The 22026-nt window shown below is 39.0% G+C and overlaps 1 protein-coding gene across 3 annotated transcripts in view; it reads right to left on the bottom strand.

The window, feature by feature from the left end:
• Nucleotides 1-22026, bottom strand: part of LOC127833269 (TPR and ankyrin repeat-containing protein 1-like) — a 140263-nt gene that overhangs the window by 71902 nt on the left and 46335 nt on the right. For all 3 annotated transcript variants that reach the window (XR_008027288.1, XM_052358434.1, XM_052358435.1), the window contains 6 exons: nucleotides 19899-20089; nucleotides 14518-14641; nucleotides 7699-7837; nucleotides 7185-7324; nucleotides 5434-5585; nucleotides 4894-5035 (listed from right to left, as the gene is read on the bottom strand). Coding sequence is in view for 2 of the 3 variants with exons in the window: in XM_052358434.1 (XP_052214394.1) it covers nucleotides 4894-5035; nucleotides 5434-5585; nucleotides 7185-7324; nucleotides 7699-7837; nucleotides 14518-14641; nucleotides 19899-20089 (888 nt within the window). In the remaining variant the exon portion in view is untranslated. The remainder of the gene's footprint in view (nucleotides 1-4893; nucleotides 5036-5433; nucleotides 5586-7184; nucleotides 7325-7698; nucleotides 7838-14517; nucleotides 14642-19898; nucleotides 20090-22026) is intronic.

Below are 22026 nucleotides of genomic sequence, written 5' to 3'. Positions count from 1 at the left end.
GTAATAGAAGAATAACTTTAAGATGAGGTCCCTCCAGATCCTAGGATCTAAGATCTGAGTTCAATAGGTCCTACGCCATCTACAAGACTGTAGCCGCTATGCGGTCAATCTGATAGGCAATCCTATGTATCAGAACTCTTGTTGATTCCAGTAGCTTGAAAATATGCACTGCCGTAGGAGCAATAGAAAAGCAGAAGTCGATACAAATGTCGTCTTGCTAATCCTGCTAGCATCATTAATGTGTCCCAACTGTTCCGTGACACTGACTGCAAAGTCTGTAGCCGACAGGTAAAGGCGGTTAAAACAATTCATCCTTCGGGTCTCGAACATAAATTAATAGAGGTCAAATAGTAATGTTCGACCTCAATGCTAGTCTCCGAGCCTACTTCAGCCGATCTATCTGCAAGACCAGTAGTCTGCATGTAGCCGGTTGAGATAAGAGTACAAATAACAGATATAGCATGATTTGGTAACTGTAGCCCGGTGAACGGACCAGTCATAATATGACCGGTGACGTTACCAGTTAAAGACCGAAAAATGGTGGAATCCATATGGTCTGTAATCAATGTCAAGCACTGCTCGGAAAAGAAGATCATGCCAAAAAATCGAATTCGATGGCGATGAGACATCACTTATTCTGACCGGTGATCAGTGATCGGTGATATGACCGATGAATGGTGACCGATGTCCGGTGATCGGGACCGGTATAATATAACTGCGTCAGAATGGAAATATCTGGTGCAGAAGAATGACCATCCACGAAGTCATCTGATAATGTTAACCGGAAAACAACGGTAGATTATCAGTATTAATAGGCATAAGTGTCCTTGTAGTCGTAGTGGAGAAAAGAACAGCTTATCCCGAAGCCTGAATGTTAAACGAACTAGTGTTCGTATACAACTACGGCTCGGTGACTGCAACATGTGTGGATGCCATAAGAAGAACCATCACACGTGGAATGGAGACATGATATTCCTAAAGGAATAAAATGGAGAACGTCGATATGACCAGTAGGTTCATTAACGCCTACGTGAGAAGTGGCGACATCCATATAACTTCGATGCCGAAATATTGTTCGGCTACGCTGGAAATATTGTCTTCTACAATATTGTCTCCGTGAGCATTGACATGATCGCCTACGAGCGTATCAACGCCGAGAACTGCTCAATGAAGGAGAGGTATGTTCGATAACTATCCAGTGGTGCTCAATGCAGTCCGCTGATGTCTACGTGAAGGTTGACGACGTCCTCGTTTCCTGCGATGTCGAGATCTGGATCGGCCGAGATGTGGATCGGCTGCGATGAGACCGAGATCTTCTAGAATAACGTCTCCGTGAGTGACGACGTGATCGCTTACGAGAGCCGCGACGATGAGAACTGCTCGACGAAGAAGAGCGTGTCCGATGTCTAATCCTTGATGAAGACGATGTATTCAACGAAGAATAGGAGAATAATTCAATGAAGAAGACCGAGTTCTTCTTCTTGACCGGTGACTGGTGTTATCGGTTGCAGGCCTAACTGATGACTGTTGACCGGTGACCGGAGCGGTGATCAATGACCGGACCGGTGACCGGACCGGACCGTTGACATGACCGGACCGGTGACATGACCGGACCGGTGACATGACCGGTGACCGGACCGGACCGGGGACATGACCGGTGACCGGACCGGTGACATGACCGGTGATCAATGACCGGACCGGTGACCGGACCGGACCGGTGACATGACCGGTGACCGGACCGGACCGGTGACATGACCGGTGATCAATGACCGGACCGGACCGGTGACATGACCGGTGACCGGTGACATGACCGGTGACCGGACCGGTGACATGACCGGTGACCGGACCGGTGATCAATGACCGGACCGGACCGGTGACATGACCGGTGACCGGACCGGCCGGTCAGACGTCGATCAATGGTCCGTGATCAACGTCCCCGGTGACATACCGGTCATATCATGACCAGTGTTGTCACCGGATAATGACCGTATGGCGGATGCCAAATGGTCCGGCATTGGTCGATGTCCTTGACCAATGCCATCGGGCAAAGACCGGCTGACGGGTGTCGCCATATGGTCTGATGTTGACCGACTGTCTAAAAGACTTAGCATAGTACGGTCGCGATCGTGCCCGATACCTGGTGACTGATACTGCAACTATCATCCATGATCTGCGAAGTCACCGGGTATTTATCCACTCTTGTTTCTGCGACCATCATGTAGTCGAATATATGAAAAACAAGAGCAAAGAATATTCAACCATAAACTGGTCACAGACCAGATTATCATACGGCACATAAAATCATTATTTGACCATAATGAAAATTATAATAATACTGCCGTAGATCATAAATTAAACAAAAGTTTAATTCAAAACAGATGAAAAATAAAATGACGATCAATTAGATTGTCATACGGAACGTTGAAATCATTATTGCACACAATGGCAAATGATAAACAATCTGTCAATAGAAGAACACGCTTTGCACGATCTCGTAACACATTAGAAGAACATGCTTTGCACGTTCTAGCAATGTATTAGAAGAGCACGTTTTGCACGTGGTCGTTCGCGCCTGAAAACACCCAGCATGGTAGAAATAAACCATTGCTCGATAAAAACAAGCATGGCTTACCTTTTACAAATGAAACAAAATCCATTAAATCCACACAAATTAATCCGAATGAGAAATAAAAAGATAAATAACACAATTTATCTATTCAAAACCCCAATCAACCAAGTGAAAAACAATATTTTAATTCAGAGCCGTAAAAGACACGTATACACCTGGTTGATCCGGAAAGAATATTGAGGATTGGTTACCGATTTTTGGCTAGGTTGCATTGCACTATGTTTAACCTGGCCTGTATTACGGTTTTGAGGTGGCGGATTCCCAGTTAAAATTCCGGATGAGTTATTTCCCCTTGGAAAGTATAAGCATACGATAACAGGTCAGTATTTATGACATTAAAAAGGGCTCATCTATCACTTAAGTTACTTTAGTTAATCTGACACAAGTTAAATTGCTTTTCACATAGAATACTTCCATACTTTACAATTAAAGGGTTTTACTTAACAAATTCCTATCATAACAAGAGGGCCATGATGGCCCCGAATCGCTCACCTGACTAACCTTGCTACATCAACTTAAATTCTATCAGACCCATATACAATCCCAAGCCAGATTTCATTAATTAATACATTCTGACAAAATTTCATTAAGACGTCATCTACACAAGGTTTTACTAGAATTGGCCCGGTGACCTTATTTTTGACCCCAGATGACCCATATACGATCCAAAATCAGATATTATCAAGATAATTATTTTGACCATATTTCATTAAGATCAGATGAAAACTGTGACCTCTATTGTCTACACAATGTTTTTCTATGATTTGACCTAGTGACCTAGTTTTTGACCCCAGATGACCCAAATACGACCCCAACCCAGATTTCATTAAGATTAACATTCTGACCAAATGTCATACAGATTGGATGAAAACTATGACCTCTATTGTCTACACAAGGTTTTTCTATTAGTTGACCTAGTGACCTAGTTTTTGACCCAAGATGACCCAAATACAATCCCAACCCAGATTACATCAAGATAAACATTCTGACCAAATTTCATAAAGATTGGATGAAAACTGTGACCTCTATTGTCTACACAAGGTTTTTCTATTATTTGACCTAGTGACCTAGTTTTTGACCCAAGATGACCAAAATACAATCCCAACCCAGATTACATCAAGATAAACATTCTAACCTAATTTCATAAAGATTGGATGAAAACTGTGACCTCTATTGTCTACACAAGCTTTTTCTATTATTTGACCTAGTGACCTAGTTTCTGACCCCAGATGACCCATATACAATCCCAACCCAGATTTCATCAAGATAAACATTCTGACTAAATTTCATAAAGATTGGATGAAAACTGTGACCTCTATTGTTTACACAAGCGTTTTCTATTATTTAACCTAGTGACCTACTTTTTGACCCCCGATGACCCAAATACAATCCCAACCCAGATTTCATCAAGATTTAAATTCTGACCAAATTTCATAAAGCTTGGATGAAAACTGTGACCTCTATTGTCTACACAAGGTTTTTCTATAATTTGACCAAGTGACCTAGTTTTTGACCCCAGATGACCCAAATACAGTCCCAACCCATTGTTGATGGATGCACACACGCACGCACACACAACGGACGCCGGACATCACACGGTCACATAAGCTCACCATGTCACTTTGTGACAGGAGAGCTAAAAATATCTCTGATAATACTACCAGAACAGCATAAACAGTTTGTTAAGATAATGAGTATTTGTTTTTGTTAATGGTTATATAATAAATTGTCCATTGATTGAAGGGCATATTTTCATGCTAAAAAGCCCTTTTTCAGTCACTAAAAACCAAAATGGACCTTCATTAAAATACGCAAATATTGGTAGCCCGTTTGTTTTGTTTCTGTTAACATCAGCATCCTCAAAAACCTAATATTATACTCATTAGCATCAACTTAGATGCTTAGCGATAAATTATGTTATAGAGCTTACCAAGATTATAAACATGAGAATATTCCCCAGCCTTTAAACTTTCTAATAGGTTATGCATAATGTGCTGCTTACTACATAGGTTATAAATGCATTTTGGCAGTTGAATGAACAGATTCTGCATGTGGGCAGCTTACTTATCAGGTTATGCAACTGGACAGTTCTGCATCTGTCCTGCTTACCCAAGGTATTCATCTGAACAGCTACCTACATTTATGATTCGGTGCAGCTATGCAAGGTATGCATCTCACCGGATAATCAAAGTTATGCACCTCAGCTTGCAAACTTTAAGCATGTGCACTGTTTACATAAAAGAATATGCCAATTAGTAGCTAACCTAGGTTTTGCATCTGAGACAACGTCTTAACAATGCTGGAGATGGTTTTGTTCACAATACCCTCGTGACGAGAACCAGAGTGTTGTTCAGCTAGAATCTGGGTCAGTTTGTCGAAGCCTTCAATCACCTTCTCTTCCTGAAGCTGGGTATATACAACAAAATGGTAATTATATATAAAATTATCCATAATATTGGATAAATCTAAGAACTTGTTTTAATGAATACTGGTCATTGAACATAGTGTTTAATGGTACAAACTTGTCAACAATCTTTTATAGTCTATTGTATAGTTGTATAAAGATATACATGTTAATGAATCACATATTTAGTAGTATTTTGTATAATTATCTAAAGATTCACATTTCAAATATTTAACTCCTTACATGGACATTATCTAAGATTTGATAAAACAAAAAATAGATCACCACTTGCTACAAATAAATTAAGCAATAGACTAACAAAAATATATCACCACTTGCTATTACTTAATTAAGTCATAGACTAACAAAATAAATCTGAACACAACAAACTGACACCTACTATGGCTGCAGCCTGCTTATACAGGTCTTCACAGAGGTCACAGGGGTCCTTTCGACGGGATTTCTGTTTGGGTTGTTTCTCCTCAGCAGACTTTGATGCCTTGGTACTTCCCTTGCTCTCTTCATCATCTCCAATCGTGCTTAAAGTTTTCCCTTTTGAACATATAATTATTTTATTTTAGCCTGGACATGTGAAAATGATTCATATGCAGCCAGCATACCTCAGAGCAGCATGCCTATCCCTCCATAGCTACTCTATCCACCAATAAAACAACTTAACCTTGAATTACTTTCTGGCGAACAGGGAAGCTCCTGACCGGAGTTCTAAAATGCGCAGGCTAGTCTGGAGTAACACCGGCTGCATATATGATAAACCCTATTTTTTGATACTGCTCATTTAATAAGTAGCAGTTGATTACTGCTGGCTAAACTTGACTATAAGATATAATATATTTTTCAATTACAGTTTCTTGGTCAAGCAAATAAAGGTAGTTTATATGCAGAAGGTATGAAACAAGAGCTGTCAGAGGACAGCGCGCTCGACTATTCGAGTGCTTGACAGTATAACGAAAGCCATCATGGGGAAAGTGTTCATATTCAATAATTTATTAGACGATATTTCAAATATAAAAAAAGGAAAACAAAATTTATTTATTTTTTTTTGGGGGGGGGGGGGGGTTGAGGGGGGTTTAATGTTGGGTGTGGTCATTTATAAGACGATCTTTCAAAAATAAAAAAAGGAAAAAAAAAAATTTTTTTTTTTTGGGGGGGGGGGGGTGAGAGGGGGTTATAATGTGGGGTGTTGTAATTTATTAGATGATGTTTAAAAAGAAAAATGGGGGGAGGGGAATTGGTGGGGGAGGGATTCTGGGTAGGGGCGTGGGGTATTGTTTGGGTGGAATCCATTGTGGTATTCAGGTAAGTGTTGTTTTGTCAAAGTAATAATAAAATGTGATCATAAATAAAGAAGTTATGGCAATTTAAGCAAAATGTTCAATTATCTTAGTGTAAAAGGGGCCATAATTATGTCAAAATGCTTGATACAGTGGTCTGCTCTTGTTAATAGGTTAGGGTCATGTTGGTAAACAAGTATGCAAAATATAAAAGCAATATGTCAAAGGATATAGGAAATATTTGGGGTAGTACGCAAACTTTAACATAGATTTATCAATAATATGCATATTCTAAGTATAAAAGGGGCAATAATTATGACAAAATGCTTGATCGAGTTGTCTGCTCTTGTTTATAGGTTGGGGTGATGTTGGTAAACAAGTATGGAAAATATGAAAGCAATATGTCAAGGGACAATGAAAATAAATGGGGTAGTACGAAAACTTTAACATTTGCTGCATATTCTAAGTGGAAAGGGGCCAAAATTATGACAAAATGCTTGATAGAGTTGTATGCTCTTGTTTATAGGTTGGGGTCATGATGGTAAACAAGTATACGAAAACTTTAACATTTGCACGCTAACGCTAACGGAAACGCCGACTCCGGGGTGAGTAGGATAGCTCCACTATATATATTTCATATATAATAGTCGAGCTAAAAATTTGTTAGCACTTATTGCAATTTGTTTTCACTCAGACAACAAAGGTAGATAACTATGATCAGCAAAGAGTTTAAAGCCAGATAGAAAGAAACATTGTTGATACTTTTCCTGGTATAATACTTCAACTTTGCAATTAACTGGTTCACTTTAGTCTAGAAAAGTACCGGGTAGTAAATTAATTAAAATCATACAAGTAATACCTCTGTTGAACATGGCCATGCGCAGCAACTCCCTGCTCTGAGGTTCTTCCGAGGGGAGGTAATCCAGCGCCACCTTACCAGACTGGTTACGTATGCTTGCATCCACTGTCGTCTTCAATAGCATCTCGATCACCGTTTGTCTGACAAATGTATTAGTATAGGATGCTGTTGTTTTCCGATCGAGGGTTAAAAATTTAGTGATGAAATATCAGATAAAGTATCTTGTGATAGTAACTTAAACTTTGTTTCAAACATGGCTTATATCCTGACTTATTCAGAAATGTTACATGTTATGAACTATTTTTTAAATCGGAAAATATTGACTCAATAATTCACAAAGAATAATAATAACATATATTTCAATATTACAATCAACATAATAAAAGTTATCCACAAAGAAACGAGCCCTCTCATTCTGTTCTTTCTTTTTTACATGTATGTGTAATACTATAAGCTTGCATTATTTCATATGACTTGACCCCTCCCCCCCCCCCCACATACACTGCATATTTACCTCTTCTTCTTGTCTGCGTTCCTCTGCAGTGTGGCTGTATGAAGCACCGTGTTGCCACTCCGGTCAACTCTGTGCTGGTCTGAGTAACCCGTGCGACAGAAACGATTCAAAAGGTACTTCAGAAGCTCCATCGATTTACCTTTACACAATTTTTTTAAATAAAATTCATTTTAATTATTAAATACTTACCTGTTATCGTATGCTTATACTTTCCAAGGGGAAATAACTCATCCGGAATTTTAACTGGGAATCCGCCACCTCAATACCGTAATACAGGCCAGGTTAAACATAGTGCAATGCAACCTAGCCAAAAATCGGTAAACAACCCTCAATATTCTTTCAATATATATACAAAAATATTAATCGAATAGCGGGGTGGGAGGTGGGACTTACCGATAACAGGTAAGTATTTAATAATTAAAATGAATTTTATTTAAAAAATTTGTTTTAATGTCATATGTTATCGTATGCTGATTTTGCAGCTGCGGTGGGAAGGTTCGTATATATTTTCCCAACACAGTAGAACCCATAAACAGGGTTATCAGCTAATGATATCAAGTAATCTTCGTTAAAACGGTATTAATTATGACTTCTCGGACAGAGTAATATGACTATGTCGTAAAGAAGACACTACCGTTAGTGAAACCACAACAAGCCCAAACGTATACAAATTGTATTGTTGGCACTTCAGAAAACGAAGATAAAAAGATGACAAGGTGGTCGGATTCCTCCAGTAAACAGCTTAGAGCACGTCAAAAAGTGGGGTGTGATTAATATATGCCCACAAAACAGACAGAGCTCTTAATTCATGCGGTCAGATCCTAAAAAGGAATGAATCCTTAGATAGGATAAGATTAACTTTCCTTAGTCGAGGTCTAACCCCGAGAAATAGAAGCCGCAGACACATCTCCCCCCCCCCCTTTTTTGGGGAAATGAAGAATGTCTTTGAGAACCTCGAATGGACTTCTGACTAACACTGCTGAGATAGAACTTCAAAGCCCTGATTGCCCAAAGAAGTTTATCCTCATCTTCATGACTACCAGTTTAAGAAAACTTGGAAACTTGAAGGTAGAAGCCATATAGAGGACTTGATATTAAGCAAGGAATCCTGGCTGACACAACAAAGTGAAAACGACAATAGATCCAACTGGAATTGGTCGTATTCAACAGAAAAAGCATGAATTTCACTTCTCCGTATGGTAAAAGCCATAATAAGAAGGAAAACCGTCTTAAAATTATATTGGAACTGTTAATAAGCCTGATGAAAAAGGTTCATAGGGAGCTCATTAAGCATCCCAACATGTTACACAAGTCAAAACCGCTTAAGAAGGTAAAGGAACGAAAAACATAGTGTTGACGTTCCATAGTTTGGATCAGTTCCAAAATAGGTAAGACAGCACAGAGTTGCGATGACTTACACAAAACAAGGTATACGAAAGCATAATCTCTATCCTTTGATGAAGAAAAGAACAAATTTCTTATCATCAAGAAAAAGATGAGAAAAACCTCTATGTATCTAGCAGAGTGATTAAGGTAATAACTATGCTCTCAATTACCCAGTAAAAAATGAATTTCCCATAGAACCTTTATACAGTTCTGATGGAATTATCCTTGCACAAGTAACAAGGATTGAAACTCTAACAGAAAAACGTTCTTCTGTAGAGATAACTAAAAGTTATTAATGGCCAGACATGAAGTGGCACATGTTTGGATCAGTAAAAATATGTCTCAGTGAGATATGATATTTGACCTGTGAAGATGTTTCCTGAAAATAATTGTACAGGAGACTTAAAAGGTCGTAGAACCATAATCCCATGGTTCATTAAGTATATTTCATGAAATTATGGCAAAAACTCAGTTATTGCAAAAACTCACCAAGAAGGCAAGATATTCCAGTTTATGTCAATGGACGAATGTATAACAATCGCACACCCTGCTGGATCGATTTCTGTGAACTGCATTTTTGACGTTGTTCAGCATACCGGTATACACTGCGATATACGATCGTATAACGCTAATAACTAGCGTTTGATGATAAACAACATTCTTTGATATACTATGTACACCATGCAACTCGTCTGCAACTTCACTGCCGCGCATGCGCAATTACATTATTGAACCCAACGAAAAAAAATTCGAAAGAAAGAACTGCAGGACAAAACGTCCAACAGGGCGTTGAGACGAACTGGTATGAGAAAGACGATAGAGAAAATGTGTTGTTCTTGCAAAGAACGAATAAGTTCCTGAGTTCCAGTTACAAGGAGTGATAATATGATCACCTCCGTGTCTGTAAGTAAACCACGACCGATGTGTGATAGTTGAAACCATCACAAATGAATCGTGAAAATGTGTTGTAAATGAAAAACAGCTAAAAAGAATTTTCGCTTTTCAAGATGTAGATGTGCAGGTGATATTCGTTAGGATACCACATAATTGAGAAAATCAAGATACGTTGTTCTATGTGATCGTCCATAACCTTATCTGCTCACATCTGTATAAGGTGTAAGGAAGGTTGTGGTAGAATAAACTATATTCTTGCCAAGATAATCTTCTAGTCTAGACACCACTGAATAGTGGTAAATAATGACAAAAAGATGGAAATCTGTGTCATTAAAAAATCCCGAGATTAATACAATTATCTTAAAAATAAAGCTGAAACGGACGTAAGAAAAGACGTCTCAGCAGAAGGACCGGTGACCGGACCGGTAAATACCGACCGGTGACCGGAACCATTTGTCAAGGATGGGTGGGCAAAGAAACCACGGCAAGCCGAACTTTCCCACTCCAAACACACTTGAAAATTGGTAGAATAGGACAGTGTTTAACACTTATAAGTTTATGACCTATCTACAGAATATAGCCTCTTCTTGAACCAATAACAGGCGCCTTTAAAATCCTGGATAATACAGGTCGCGAAGTCATCGATTTGCGAAGTACGGAAATATGATTGATAGTGGTACCTCCGGAATCGGAGGTGTGATGGCAGAAAAAGGTGAAAACCCTAGGGGTAACCTTAAGCGGGTCCACGCTTGCCGGTAGAATGCATGGAAGTCTTAAATTCTGACTTGATTAATCCATTTACTTCAAGACTTCTAACCGGGACGAATTCCGAAAGGAATACGACCAGTTATAGGAAGACGGCCTGTTATGGCCAGAAGTGTAATAGAAGAATAACTTTAAGATGAGGTCCCTCCAGATCCTAGGATCTAAGATCTGAGTTCAATAGGTCCTAAGCCATCTACAAGACTGTAGCCGCTATGCGGTCAATCTGATAGGCAATCCTATGTATCAGAACTCTTGTTGATTCCAGTAGCTTGAAAATATGCACTGCCGTAGGAGCAATAGAAAAGCAGAAGTCGATACAAATGTCGTCTTGCTAATCCTGCTAGCGTCATTAATGTGTCCCAACTGTTCCGTGACACTGACTGCAAAGTCTGTAGCCGACAGGTAAAGGCGGTTAAAACAATTCATCCTTCGGGTCTCGAACATAAATTAATAGAGGTCAAATAGTAATGTTCGACCTCAATGCTAGTCTCCGAGCCCACTTCAGCCGATATATCTGCAAGACCAGTAGTCTGCATGTAGCCGGTTGAGATAGAAGTACAAATAACAGATATAGCATGATTTGGTAACCGTCGCCAGTAGAACATCAGTATTGAAAAACACAAAAAGTCATGTAGATTGTTGAATCCATAAAATATAGTATTCAATACAATCATAGCCAGGGGTATACAACTATGTAATGTAGACGATACCCGTGATACTAAAAATTGACCGATGAAAACACAGTGGATCACCGGTAATTGGTAAGTGGTGACTGAACCGGACCGGTCAATGACCGGTAACTGTAGCCCGGTGAACGGACCAGTCATAATATGACCGGTGACGTTTCCAGTTAAAGACCAAAAAATGGTGGAATCCATATGGTCTGTTATCAATGTCAAGCACTGGTCGGAAAAGAAGATCATGCCAAAAAATCCAATCCGATGGCGATGAGACATCACTTATTCTGACCGGTGATCAGTGATCGGTGATATGACCGATGAATGGTGACCGATGTCTGGTGATCGGGACCGGTATAATATAACTGCGTCAGAATGGAAATATCTGGTGCAGAAGAATGACCATCCACGAAGTCATCTGATAATGTTAACCGGAAAACAACGGTAGATTATCAGTATTAATAGGCATAAGTGTCCTTGTAGTCGTAGTGGAGAAAAGAACAGCTTACCCGAAGCCTAAATGTTAAACGAACTAGTGTTCGTATACAACTACGGCTCGGTGACTGCAACATGTGTGGATGCCATAAGAAGAACCATCACACGTGGAATGGAGACATGATATTCCTAAAGGAATAAAATGGAGAACGTCGATATGACCAGTAGGTTCATTAACGCCTACGTGAGAAGTGGCGACATCCATATAACTTCGATGCCGAAATATTGTTCGGCTACGCTGGAAATATTGTCTTCTACAATATTGTCTCCGTGAGCATTGACATGATCGCTTACGAGCGTATCAACGCCGAGAACTGCTCAATGAAGGAGAGGTATGTTCGATAACTATCCAGTGGTGCTCAATGCAGTCCGCTGATGTCTACGTGAAGGTTGACGACGTCCTCGTTTCCTGCGATGTCGAGATCTGGATCGGCCGAGATGTGGATCGGCTGCGATGAGACCGAGATCTTCTAGAATAACGTCTCCGTGAGTGACGACGTGATCGCTTACGAGAGCCGCGACGATGAGAACTGCTCGACGAAGAAGAGCGTGTCCGATGTCTAATCCTTGATGAAGACGATGTTTTCAACGAAGAATAGGAGAATAATTCAATGAAGAAGACCGAGTTCTTCTTCTTGACCGGTGACTGGTGTTATCGGTGGCAGGCCTAACTGATGACTGTTGACCGGTGACCGGAGCGGTGATCAATGACCGGACCGGTGACATGACCGGACCGGTGACATGACCGGTGACCGGACCGGTGACATGACCGGTGACATGACCGGACCGGTGACCGGACCGGTTACCGGACCGGTGATCGGACCGGACCGGTGACCGGACCAGACCGGTGACATGACCGGACCGGTGACATGACCGGTGACCGGACCGGACCGGTGATCAATAACCGGACCGGTGACATGACCGGTGACCGGACCGGACCGGTGACATGACCGGTGATCAATGACCGGACCGGACCGGTGACATGACCGGCTACCGGACCGGCCGGTCAGACGTCGATCAATGGTCCGTGATCAACGTCCCCGGTGACGTACCGGTCATATCTTGACCAGTGTTGTCACCGGATAATGACCGTATGGCGGATGCCAAATGGTCCGGCATTGGTCGATGTCCTTGACGAATGCCATCGGGCAAAGACCGGCTGACGGGTGTCGCCATATGGTCTGATGTTGACCGACTGTCTAAGAGACTTAGCATAGTACGGTCGCGATCATGCCCGATACCCGGTGACTGATACTGCAACTATCATTCATGATCTGCGAAGTCACCGGGTATTTATCCACTCTTGTTTCTGCGACCATCATGTAGTCGAATATATGAAAAACAAGAGCAAAGCATATTCAACCATAAACTGGTCACAGACCAGATTATCATACGGCACATAAAATCATTATTTGACCATAATGAAAATTATAATAATACTGCCGTAGATCATAAATTAAACAAAAGTTTAATTCAAAACAGATGAAAAATAAAATGACGATCAATTAGATTGTCATACGGAACGTTAAAATCATTATTGCACACAATGGCAAATGATAAACAATCTGTCAATAGAAGAACACGCTTTGCACGATCTCGTTACACATTAGAAGAACATGCTTTGCACGTTCTAGCAATGTATTAGAAGAGCACGTTTTGCACGTGGTCGTTCGCGCCTGAAAACACCCAGCATGGTAGAAATAAACCATTGTTCGATAAAAACAAGCATGGCTTACCTTTTACAAATGAAACAAAATCCATTAAATCCACACAAATTAATCCGAAAGAGAAATAAAAAGATAAATAACACAATTTATCTATTCAAAACCCCAATCAACCAAGTGAAAAACAATATTTTAATTCAGAGCCGTAAAAGACACGTATACACCTGGTTGATCCGGAAAGAATATTGAGGGTTGGTTACCGATTTTTGGCTAGGTTGCATTGCACTATGTTTAACCTGGCCTGTATTACGGTATTGAGGTGGCGGATTCCCAATTAAAATTCCGGATGAGTTATTTCCCCTTGGAAAGTATAAGCATACGATAACAGGTCAGTATTTATGACATTACAATGGAATTTACATTGGAGCATTTTTTAAAGATTCAATTGAGATGTTACAGAAAACATAAAACTACTATTGGAACAACATCAATTTTCAAAGACCACACATCAACAATGTCATTACTTCAAATTTAATTCAAAGATTGTTTTTGTTTTGTTTTTAATGTTCTAATGATAAACAGAGGCAACCAACATATTGGCGCTATTTCCTTGTCATCACACTTCAAACAAAAACATATTTTTTTTATTAAACAGCCCCGCTCTGGAAAAATGGTGTTAAATGCATGTGCATAACGTGTCGTCTAAGATTAGCATGTAAAGTCAACACAGAGAAATTACAGGCGACATTTTCTGCCTAAACAGGTTTTTGCTAATTTTTCTTCAAAACGAAAAATATAATAAACATGGAAAGTGTCGTCCCTGATAAGTCTAGGCAGACTGCACAGGCTAATCTAGAACAATACTTTACTTACATGCATTAAGCCACATTTCCCCAGAGTGAGGCTAATATATAATAACATAAAGGTGGAAATCATACCAACAACAAGCGTTATTTTGACAACAGCATGCAGGTAGGTGTCGCCGTCCTCCAGGGAAATGGTCTTCTTGTCAGCCCCACAGTCTAGGAGGTACTGCATCAACCCCAGGCACCAGCCATGCACCTGTGAACATGAACACAAGATTGACATAATAACAGGGCATATTGATGGAATATACCTGGACAAAAGGATGCTTAAAACAATGCATATTCCTACTTTCCAAACACATTATTTTTTAAGAAAATATATTTTTGTATGAATAAAATACTTATTAAAATTATAAATAAATGTCACAGTTTGAACTTGATCACGTTAGGGGAGGAGTTGTGTGTCAGCCCGGTTAGCTCAGTCAGCGAGGTGTCCCGAGTTTGAGTCCCGGACTGGCCGCACAATTTTCTCACCCTGTGACATAAAAAACAAGAGCACCGCCTTGCGGGTGCAGACCGCTCATCTATTTTTCTTTCTAAAGGTGTAGGGACCTATCTCAGTTTTCAATCACAAAGGAGGGAGGGGTAGAGAGGGGTGTATAGTGTGGGGGTGTGGTCATTTTTTACATTATCTCCCAAAAATGCAAAAAAAAAATATTTTTTTCTTTTTTGGGGGGGGGGGGGATTCTTGGGTGGGATGGTTGGACGGTATTTTAAAAATAAAATAATAAAATAATAAAAATAAATATTTGTGTTTTTTAACCATGTTTGAAAAAAAAAACCAAGAGATGTGTTCGTCAGAAACACAATGCCCCCTATTGCGCCGCTTTGAATTGTTGTTTTTTTTTATCTTTGACCTTGAAGGATGACCTTGACCTTGAACTTCCACTACTCAAAATGTGCAGCTTTATGAGAGCCCCGCTTTGAAATATTATTTTTTGACCTTTGACCTTGAAGGATGACCTTGACCTTGAAGGATGACCTTGACCTCCCAACTTCCACCACTCAAAATGTGCAGCTTCATGATAATGCCGCTTTGATTTTTTTTTTACCTTTGACCTTGAAGGATGACCTTGACTTAGAACTTCCACCACTCAAAATGTGCAGCTTCATGATAACACCGCTTTGAATATATTTTTTACCCTTGACCTTGAAGGATGACCTTGACCATGAACTTCCACCACTCAAAATGTGCAGATTCATGAGATACAAAATCATGCATGCCAAATATCAAGTTGCTATCTTCAACATTAAAAAAGTCATGGCCAATGTTAAAGTTTTCGGACGGACAGACGCCATATATTTGTCATTTGACCTTGAAGGATGACCTTGACCTTCACATTTCACCACTCAAAATGTTCAGCTCCATGAGATACACATGCATGCCAAATATCAAGTTGCTGTCTTCAATAGTGAAAATGTAATGGCCAATGTTAAAGTTTTTTTCGGACGGACGGACAGACTGACTGACATACTGACGGACAGTTCAACTGCCATATGCCACCCTACTGGGGGCATAAAAATTATTTTTTTGGGGTAGGGGGGGTATAGTGTGAGGGTGTGGTGGTCATTTATTAGATTATCTATAAAAAAATAACAATTTAGGATTGTGGGTCGATAACCGGGAAAGTTATAGCTCAGAGGTATTATACTAGAGGGTGTATGGAAGAAACCCCCTTCGGAAAAAAACCCCTTTCCTCAAAACGGCATAGCCGAAGAAACCCCCTTTCACATTTTGCAAACACGGAATAAACACCCTCGCTAGTTTTGCATATGCGTAATAAATCCCCTTCCATAGCGGAACAAACCCCCTCGCTAGTTTTGCATATGCGGAATAAACCCCCTTCCATAGCGGAATAAACCCCTTCGCTAGTTTTGCATATGCGGAATAAACCACCATCCATAGCGGTATGAGTATGAGGGATTCAAGCAAGAATATGCACGGTTTTATCAAATATTTATGAAATTATATAAAATGTGTAAAAACGCTATCTATTCTTACGACACAAGAACACTAACTCCGATCCTTATAAAAAGACGTATGCTTCTGTTATTGTAGGAAAATATGTACGTATATCTTCGCCACAATCGGCTCGGGCGCTCTTTGTCTTTGTTGCATTTGATGAATTCTGTCTTCAATGTATAATTTTTATTGCCTATTTTGTGTTATTGTAACATATTTTCATCAATATAGTACATTTCAACACATATAAAACTCTTATAATCTCAGTTTAACGAGTGCAAGTCAAATTCACACGAGCATTTCAGCGTTAACAACTTGTGAACAAACTGCCAGTACACTTTTTTAATCAGCACAAAGCAGTTTGGAAATAGATTATCACACCTTCATTTAATTAAAATCAATGTCCTTTAATGTACTGGCTATTGGGGATAATGGTGAGAAGTTGTGTCATGATCCTTCAATACTACTTATTTTTCCCCAATCATAAATTATTCGTTTTATTAACATAACGATGTTTGAGATTCACAGCTTGAATATTTAATGTATCATTAATAGTATACAGTACAATTACTGTTTAAATAATTACTCAACTAAAAGACCGTAACGATTAAGATACAGCGTGTTTGATTTGAAATTAATTAAAAGGAAATATCAAATTATTCAGGATATATTTGTGTTAAAAATACCAAAACATTTAAACCGAAATCAACAGAATTCAATGTTATCTGCGCTACACAGTTTATATCAAAAACTCAATACACGCACCCTTGACCTTGTACATTGCCGCGTAATTTTCGCGCTCTTTTTTCGGGAAATATACATGATGACTATATTGGAAGCATTTGTAAACGTCGTGTTAACATTAAAAATTCGGAAGTGTGTTTTGGATTACTAATTATTATTCTCATTTGAGAAGTTAACGGGTCAATTATCACGATAACGACGTTTGAGATTCACAGCTTGAATATTTAATATTTAATGTGTATCATTAATAACTTATGAACAAACGACTGGTATACTTCTTTAAGCAGATTTTCGCACCTTCATTTAATTATCGATTTTGAATAACACTTAGGAAGGGTGTTTACTCCGCTATGAAAGGGTGTTTATTCCGCCTGTTTGAAAACTTGAAGGGGGTTTGTTCCGCTATGAAAGGGTGTTTGTTCCGTGTTTGCAAAATGTGAAAGGGAGTTTCTTCCGCTATGCCGTTTTTTGGGAAGGGTGTTTCTTCCGAAGAGGGTTTATTCCGGTAATCATACTAGAGACCTCTGGTTTGGGGCTACATTTGACAACAGGGGGGCATACAAAGAGCAAACTTAGTAGAGGAACATCATTTTATCTGCTAAAATAAACACCTCTAGGCCTTGCCATTTTAGATATTCTTTATATTATTTTGCTACACAAGTCAACATAAACACTGTGATTTTATTTTGGTTAGTGAAAAAACATGGGTTCATGTTTATATGGATATATACAGAATTCATCTTTATATGAAAAATATGCAATTATATAGCAATAACACTCACATTTATTGAAAATCAGATCATATAATTGATATATACGCCTGTATTATGATACATGTAGCCTTCCACTACATGATTTAAATTTGGAATATTTAACAGTCATGGCCAATTCAACAAATTAAAGTTAAATGGAGTTTTTATAACAACGCAATTTTATTCATAAAGGGAATAAACTACAAAATACAGTCAACAATAATCCATATACTGCAAATTAACAGGACCAGATATATATGTGAAATAATTTAATTTTATCAGCATGAAATTTTGAAGATTAAAAAACACTAATTCTTTGACACGTTTATTCACCAATTTCTGATTTTGACAAAAATATAATGTTGTCGTTCATTCTCCAATTTGCTTGTTATACCTGTACGCAATAAATCCCGGTTGCAAAAGGGTAACTTGGGAGTCATTTGCTCGCATGCCAATTAACTAGTCATTTTTATGAGGTGATAGTCCCTGGCTCTTCTTACTGCATGCCCATTAATAAGTACATTGCTATGGTTAAAGATTTGGTGGGACTGAATTACTGTTTACGAGAGTTTGAAGCTGAAGCAATTAAGCCAATTTCAAATTAGTAATAAGTTAATAGCAGAACCATTCACCGTATGTCTAAAGTATCAAATGAAATAAATGTTTTTTTACTACTTAAAGATTTGCTAAACAGAATGTGGGTATTTCCACTGAAAATACATAAATCACCTGACACAATGTGCGTCTATATTACCATGCGTATTATATTACAATGACCAAATTGACAACTGAATGTAAGTATTGATTTCATTCAAAATATTCAAGTCATTTTCTAAAAATTTGGGACAAAGTGGTAAAATTATATACAATAAGCACTAATCTTTAATATTCCACCTAACTTAAGTCAAGGCTGTCATACAGCAGTAGTGCATTTTACAGGATATGTCAAATGTCCGTTACGTACTCAGTATAATGTACTCCTCTTTGTGCAATATCTGGATTCATCAAGCTTGCGAAACAGATGCAGGATGTTTGCATGGATAACGTTTGATATAATGTATTCCATGCCTTAATTTTTTACATAATTAATCATTACGAACTTAAATTCATCAATGGGTCTAATGAAGTAATATACAACAAGAGATGTGTTTGTCAGAAACACAATGCCCCCTTCTGCGCCGCTTTGTAGCCATATATTTGACATTTGACCTTGAAGGATGACCTTGACCTTGACATTGCACCACTCAAAATGTGCAGCTCCATGAGATACACATGCATGCCAAATATCAAGTTGCTATCTGGAGCAACATAGAAGTTATGAGCATTTTTCAAAACCTAAATGCGAAACCTAGAAGTGTGACGGAAGGACAAACAGACAGACAGACGGACGGCCCGATCACTATATGACCTCCTTCGGGGGCATAAAACAATTAAGCCATCTGGGCCCTTATAATTTATAAATATTCTTAATTGAATGAAGAAAACTGAACTTTGAAAAGCCCTATTTTAAAGCCCTTTTTCATGTTCATCTATAAGAATGACCTTGATGATAGCTATCTGTTTTTTTATGTGTCTTATATAGTTATTTTGAGATGCTTCAATCCATGAGGACAATATAGCTCGAAACGCTTTGTGTAAACATAAATACGCAAACAAAGAACCTTGAGGTATAACCTTGAATTAAAGGTTATCATTTGGTTGTTGTTTTATACTGTCTGTCACATAGTAACCTTTGAGCCAAAGTATGTTAAAATTCTTCAATATGAGAGAAAAATATAGTTACAAGTCATAATTTAAAATGAAAATACTATTTTTACATTACACCTTAAAGAATGATTTTTACCTTTAAGATAGCACATTTATTATGTCAGAACTGAGAAGGCAATAATCACAACTAAAAGTGTTTTATTTGTGTCACAATATAAACTGAAAAGTTCTTGATTCTCACAACAATTAACATTATTCTGAGTTGACATGCGAAAAAGAGGTATTACCTTGAGTTTACTGATATAGCAGAATGGTTTCAAGGTGAGGGCCAGGTGAGGCTGCTTACACTTGGACTGTTCATACTGGTTGAAGGCAGCAGATGCAGTGTCCCAGTCGTTCTTTGACAGCCAGTGGTAGCAGGCCTGAGCCCATATGTGGCCATTCTCTATGGGGATCTTATCCAGTCTTCCATGGAAATCTGGTCATTACAAACTACCATTTCATGAAATAAATCACTACCATGTGCCTAAGAAGTTAATGTCACGTATTCAGTGAAATTCTTATGATTAAAGAGGTAAACAATAGTAGTGATTTCTCTAAAGAGCTCAGCTGAGTTCAAGTTGTCAATGAGTTCACTCATCTGGTAGCAACTTAGTCTGTTTACTAATCAGGACCCAATTTTAAACTTGGTCTAGATATGGCCAAGTATATCTGATTCACACAATGTTGTTGCAATTAGGTGACATTTGACACATTTTTAGAGTTAAAAGATCTTTCTAAGAGATGATTAGGTTACATTTTCCCCCCAATTCACCCAGATTCGAATTTTGCCAAGATAGGAAAATTTATCAAAAAGATTAAAAAATAAAAGTGGATTTTATAAAGTGCCAACAAATTGTGTCTTAGATTTGACCCTGAGACCTAGTTTTGATCCCACTTCAACCTTATTTGGCCTGGCTGAAATACTATCAAGACAAATATTCAGACCAAGAAGCATTAAGAGAGGATAAAATATGTGGCCTGTAAAGAAGTAAAGAGATAACAGTTTTGAAACTTACCAGGGACTTCTTGCTGCCCTCTTTCTCAATAGAATTAATGGGCACTAACAAGCGACTTCTTGCTGCCCTCTTTCTAAGATCTATTATGGATACTAATAGGGATATCTTGCTGCCCTCTTTCTGAGCAGTACTAATGGACACTAACGTGGGACTTTTTGCTGCCCTCTTTCTCAATAGTACTAATGGACACTAACGAGGACTTCTTGCTGCCCTCTTTCTCAATAGTATTAATGGACACTAACGAGGGACTTCTTGCTTCCCTCTTTCTTAGTAGTATTAATGGGTATTAACAAGCGACTTCTTGCTGCCCTCTTTCTGAGTAGTATTAATGGGCACTAACAAGCGACTTCTTGCTGCCCTCATTCTGAGTAGTATTAATGGGCACTAACAAGCGACTTCTTGCTTCCCTCTTTCTGAGTAGTATTAATGGGTATTAACAAGCGACTTCTTGCTGCCCTCTTTCTGAGTAGTATTAATGGGCACTAACAAGCGACTTCTTGCTGCCCTCTTTCTTAGTAGTATTAATGGGCACTAACAAGCGGCTTCTTGCTGCCCTCTTTCTGAGTAGTATTAATGGGTATTAACAAGCGACTTCTTGCTGCCCTCTTTCTTAGAAGTATTAATGGGCACTAACAAGCGACTTCTTGCTGCCCTCTTTCTGAGTAGTATTAATGGGCACTAACAAGCGACTTCTTGCTGCCCTCTTTCTGAGTAGTATTAATGGGCACTAACAAGTGACTTCTTGCTTCCATCTTTCTGAGTAGTATTAATGGGTATTAACAAGCGACTTCTTGCTGCACTCTTTCTGAGTAGTAATAATGGGCACTAACAAGCGACTTCTTGCTGCCCTCTTTCTTAGTAGTATTAATGGGTATTAACAAGCGACTTCTTGCTGCACTCTTTCTGAGTAGTAATAATGGGCACTAACAAGCGACTTCTTGCTTCCCTCTTTCTGAGTAGTATTAATGGGTATTAACAAGCGACTTCTTGCTTCCCTCTTCCTTAGTAGTATTAATGGGCACTAACAAGCGACTTCTTGCTTCCCTCTTTCTGAGTAGTATTAATGGGTATTAACAAGCGACTTCTTGCTGCCTCTTTCTGAGTAGTATTAATGGGTATTAACAAGCGACTTCTTGCTGCCCTCTTTCTGAGTAGTATTAATGGGCACTAACAAGTGACTTCTTGCTTCCCTCTTTCTTAGTAGTATTAATGGGTATTAAGAAGCGACTTCTTGCTGCCCTCTTTCTGAGTAGTATTAATGGGCACTAACAAGCGACTTCTTGCTGCCCTCTTTCTGAGTAGTATTAATGGGCACTAACAAGCGACTTCTTGCTGCCCTCTTTCTGAGTAGTATTAA

Source organism: Dreissena polymorpha, chromosome 6 (genome assembly GCF_020536995.1).
Source record: "Dreissena polymorpha isolate Duluth1 chromosome 6, UMN_Dpol_1.0, whole genome shotgun sequence".
Taxonomy (NCBI): Eukaryota; Metazoa; Mollusca; class Bivalvia; order Myida; family Dreissenidae; genus Dreissena; species Dreissena polymorpha.
The sequence above is the reverse complement of the archived record's forward strand: the minus strand, read 5'-3'. Positions and strand labels throughout refer to the sequence as shown.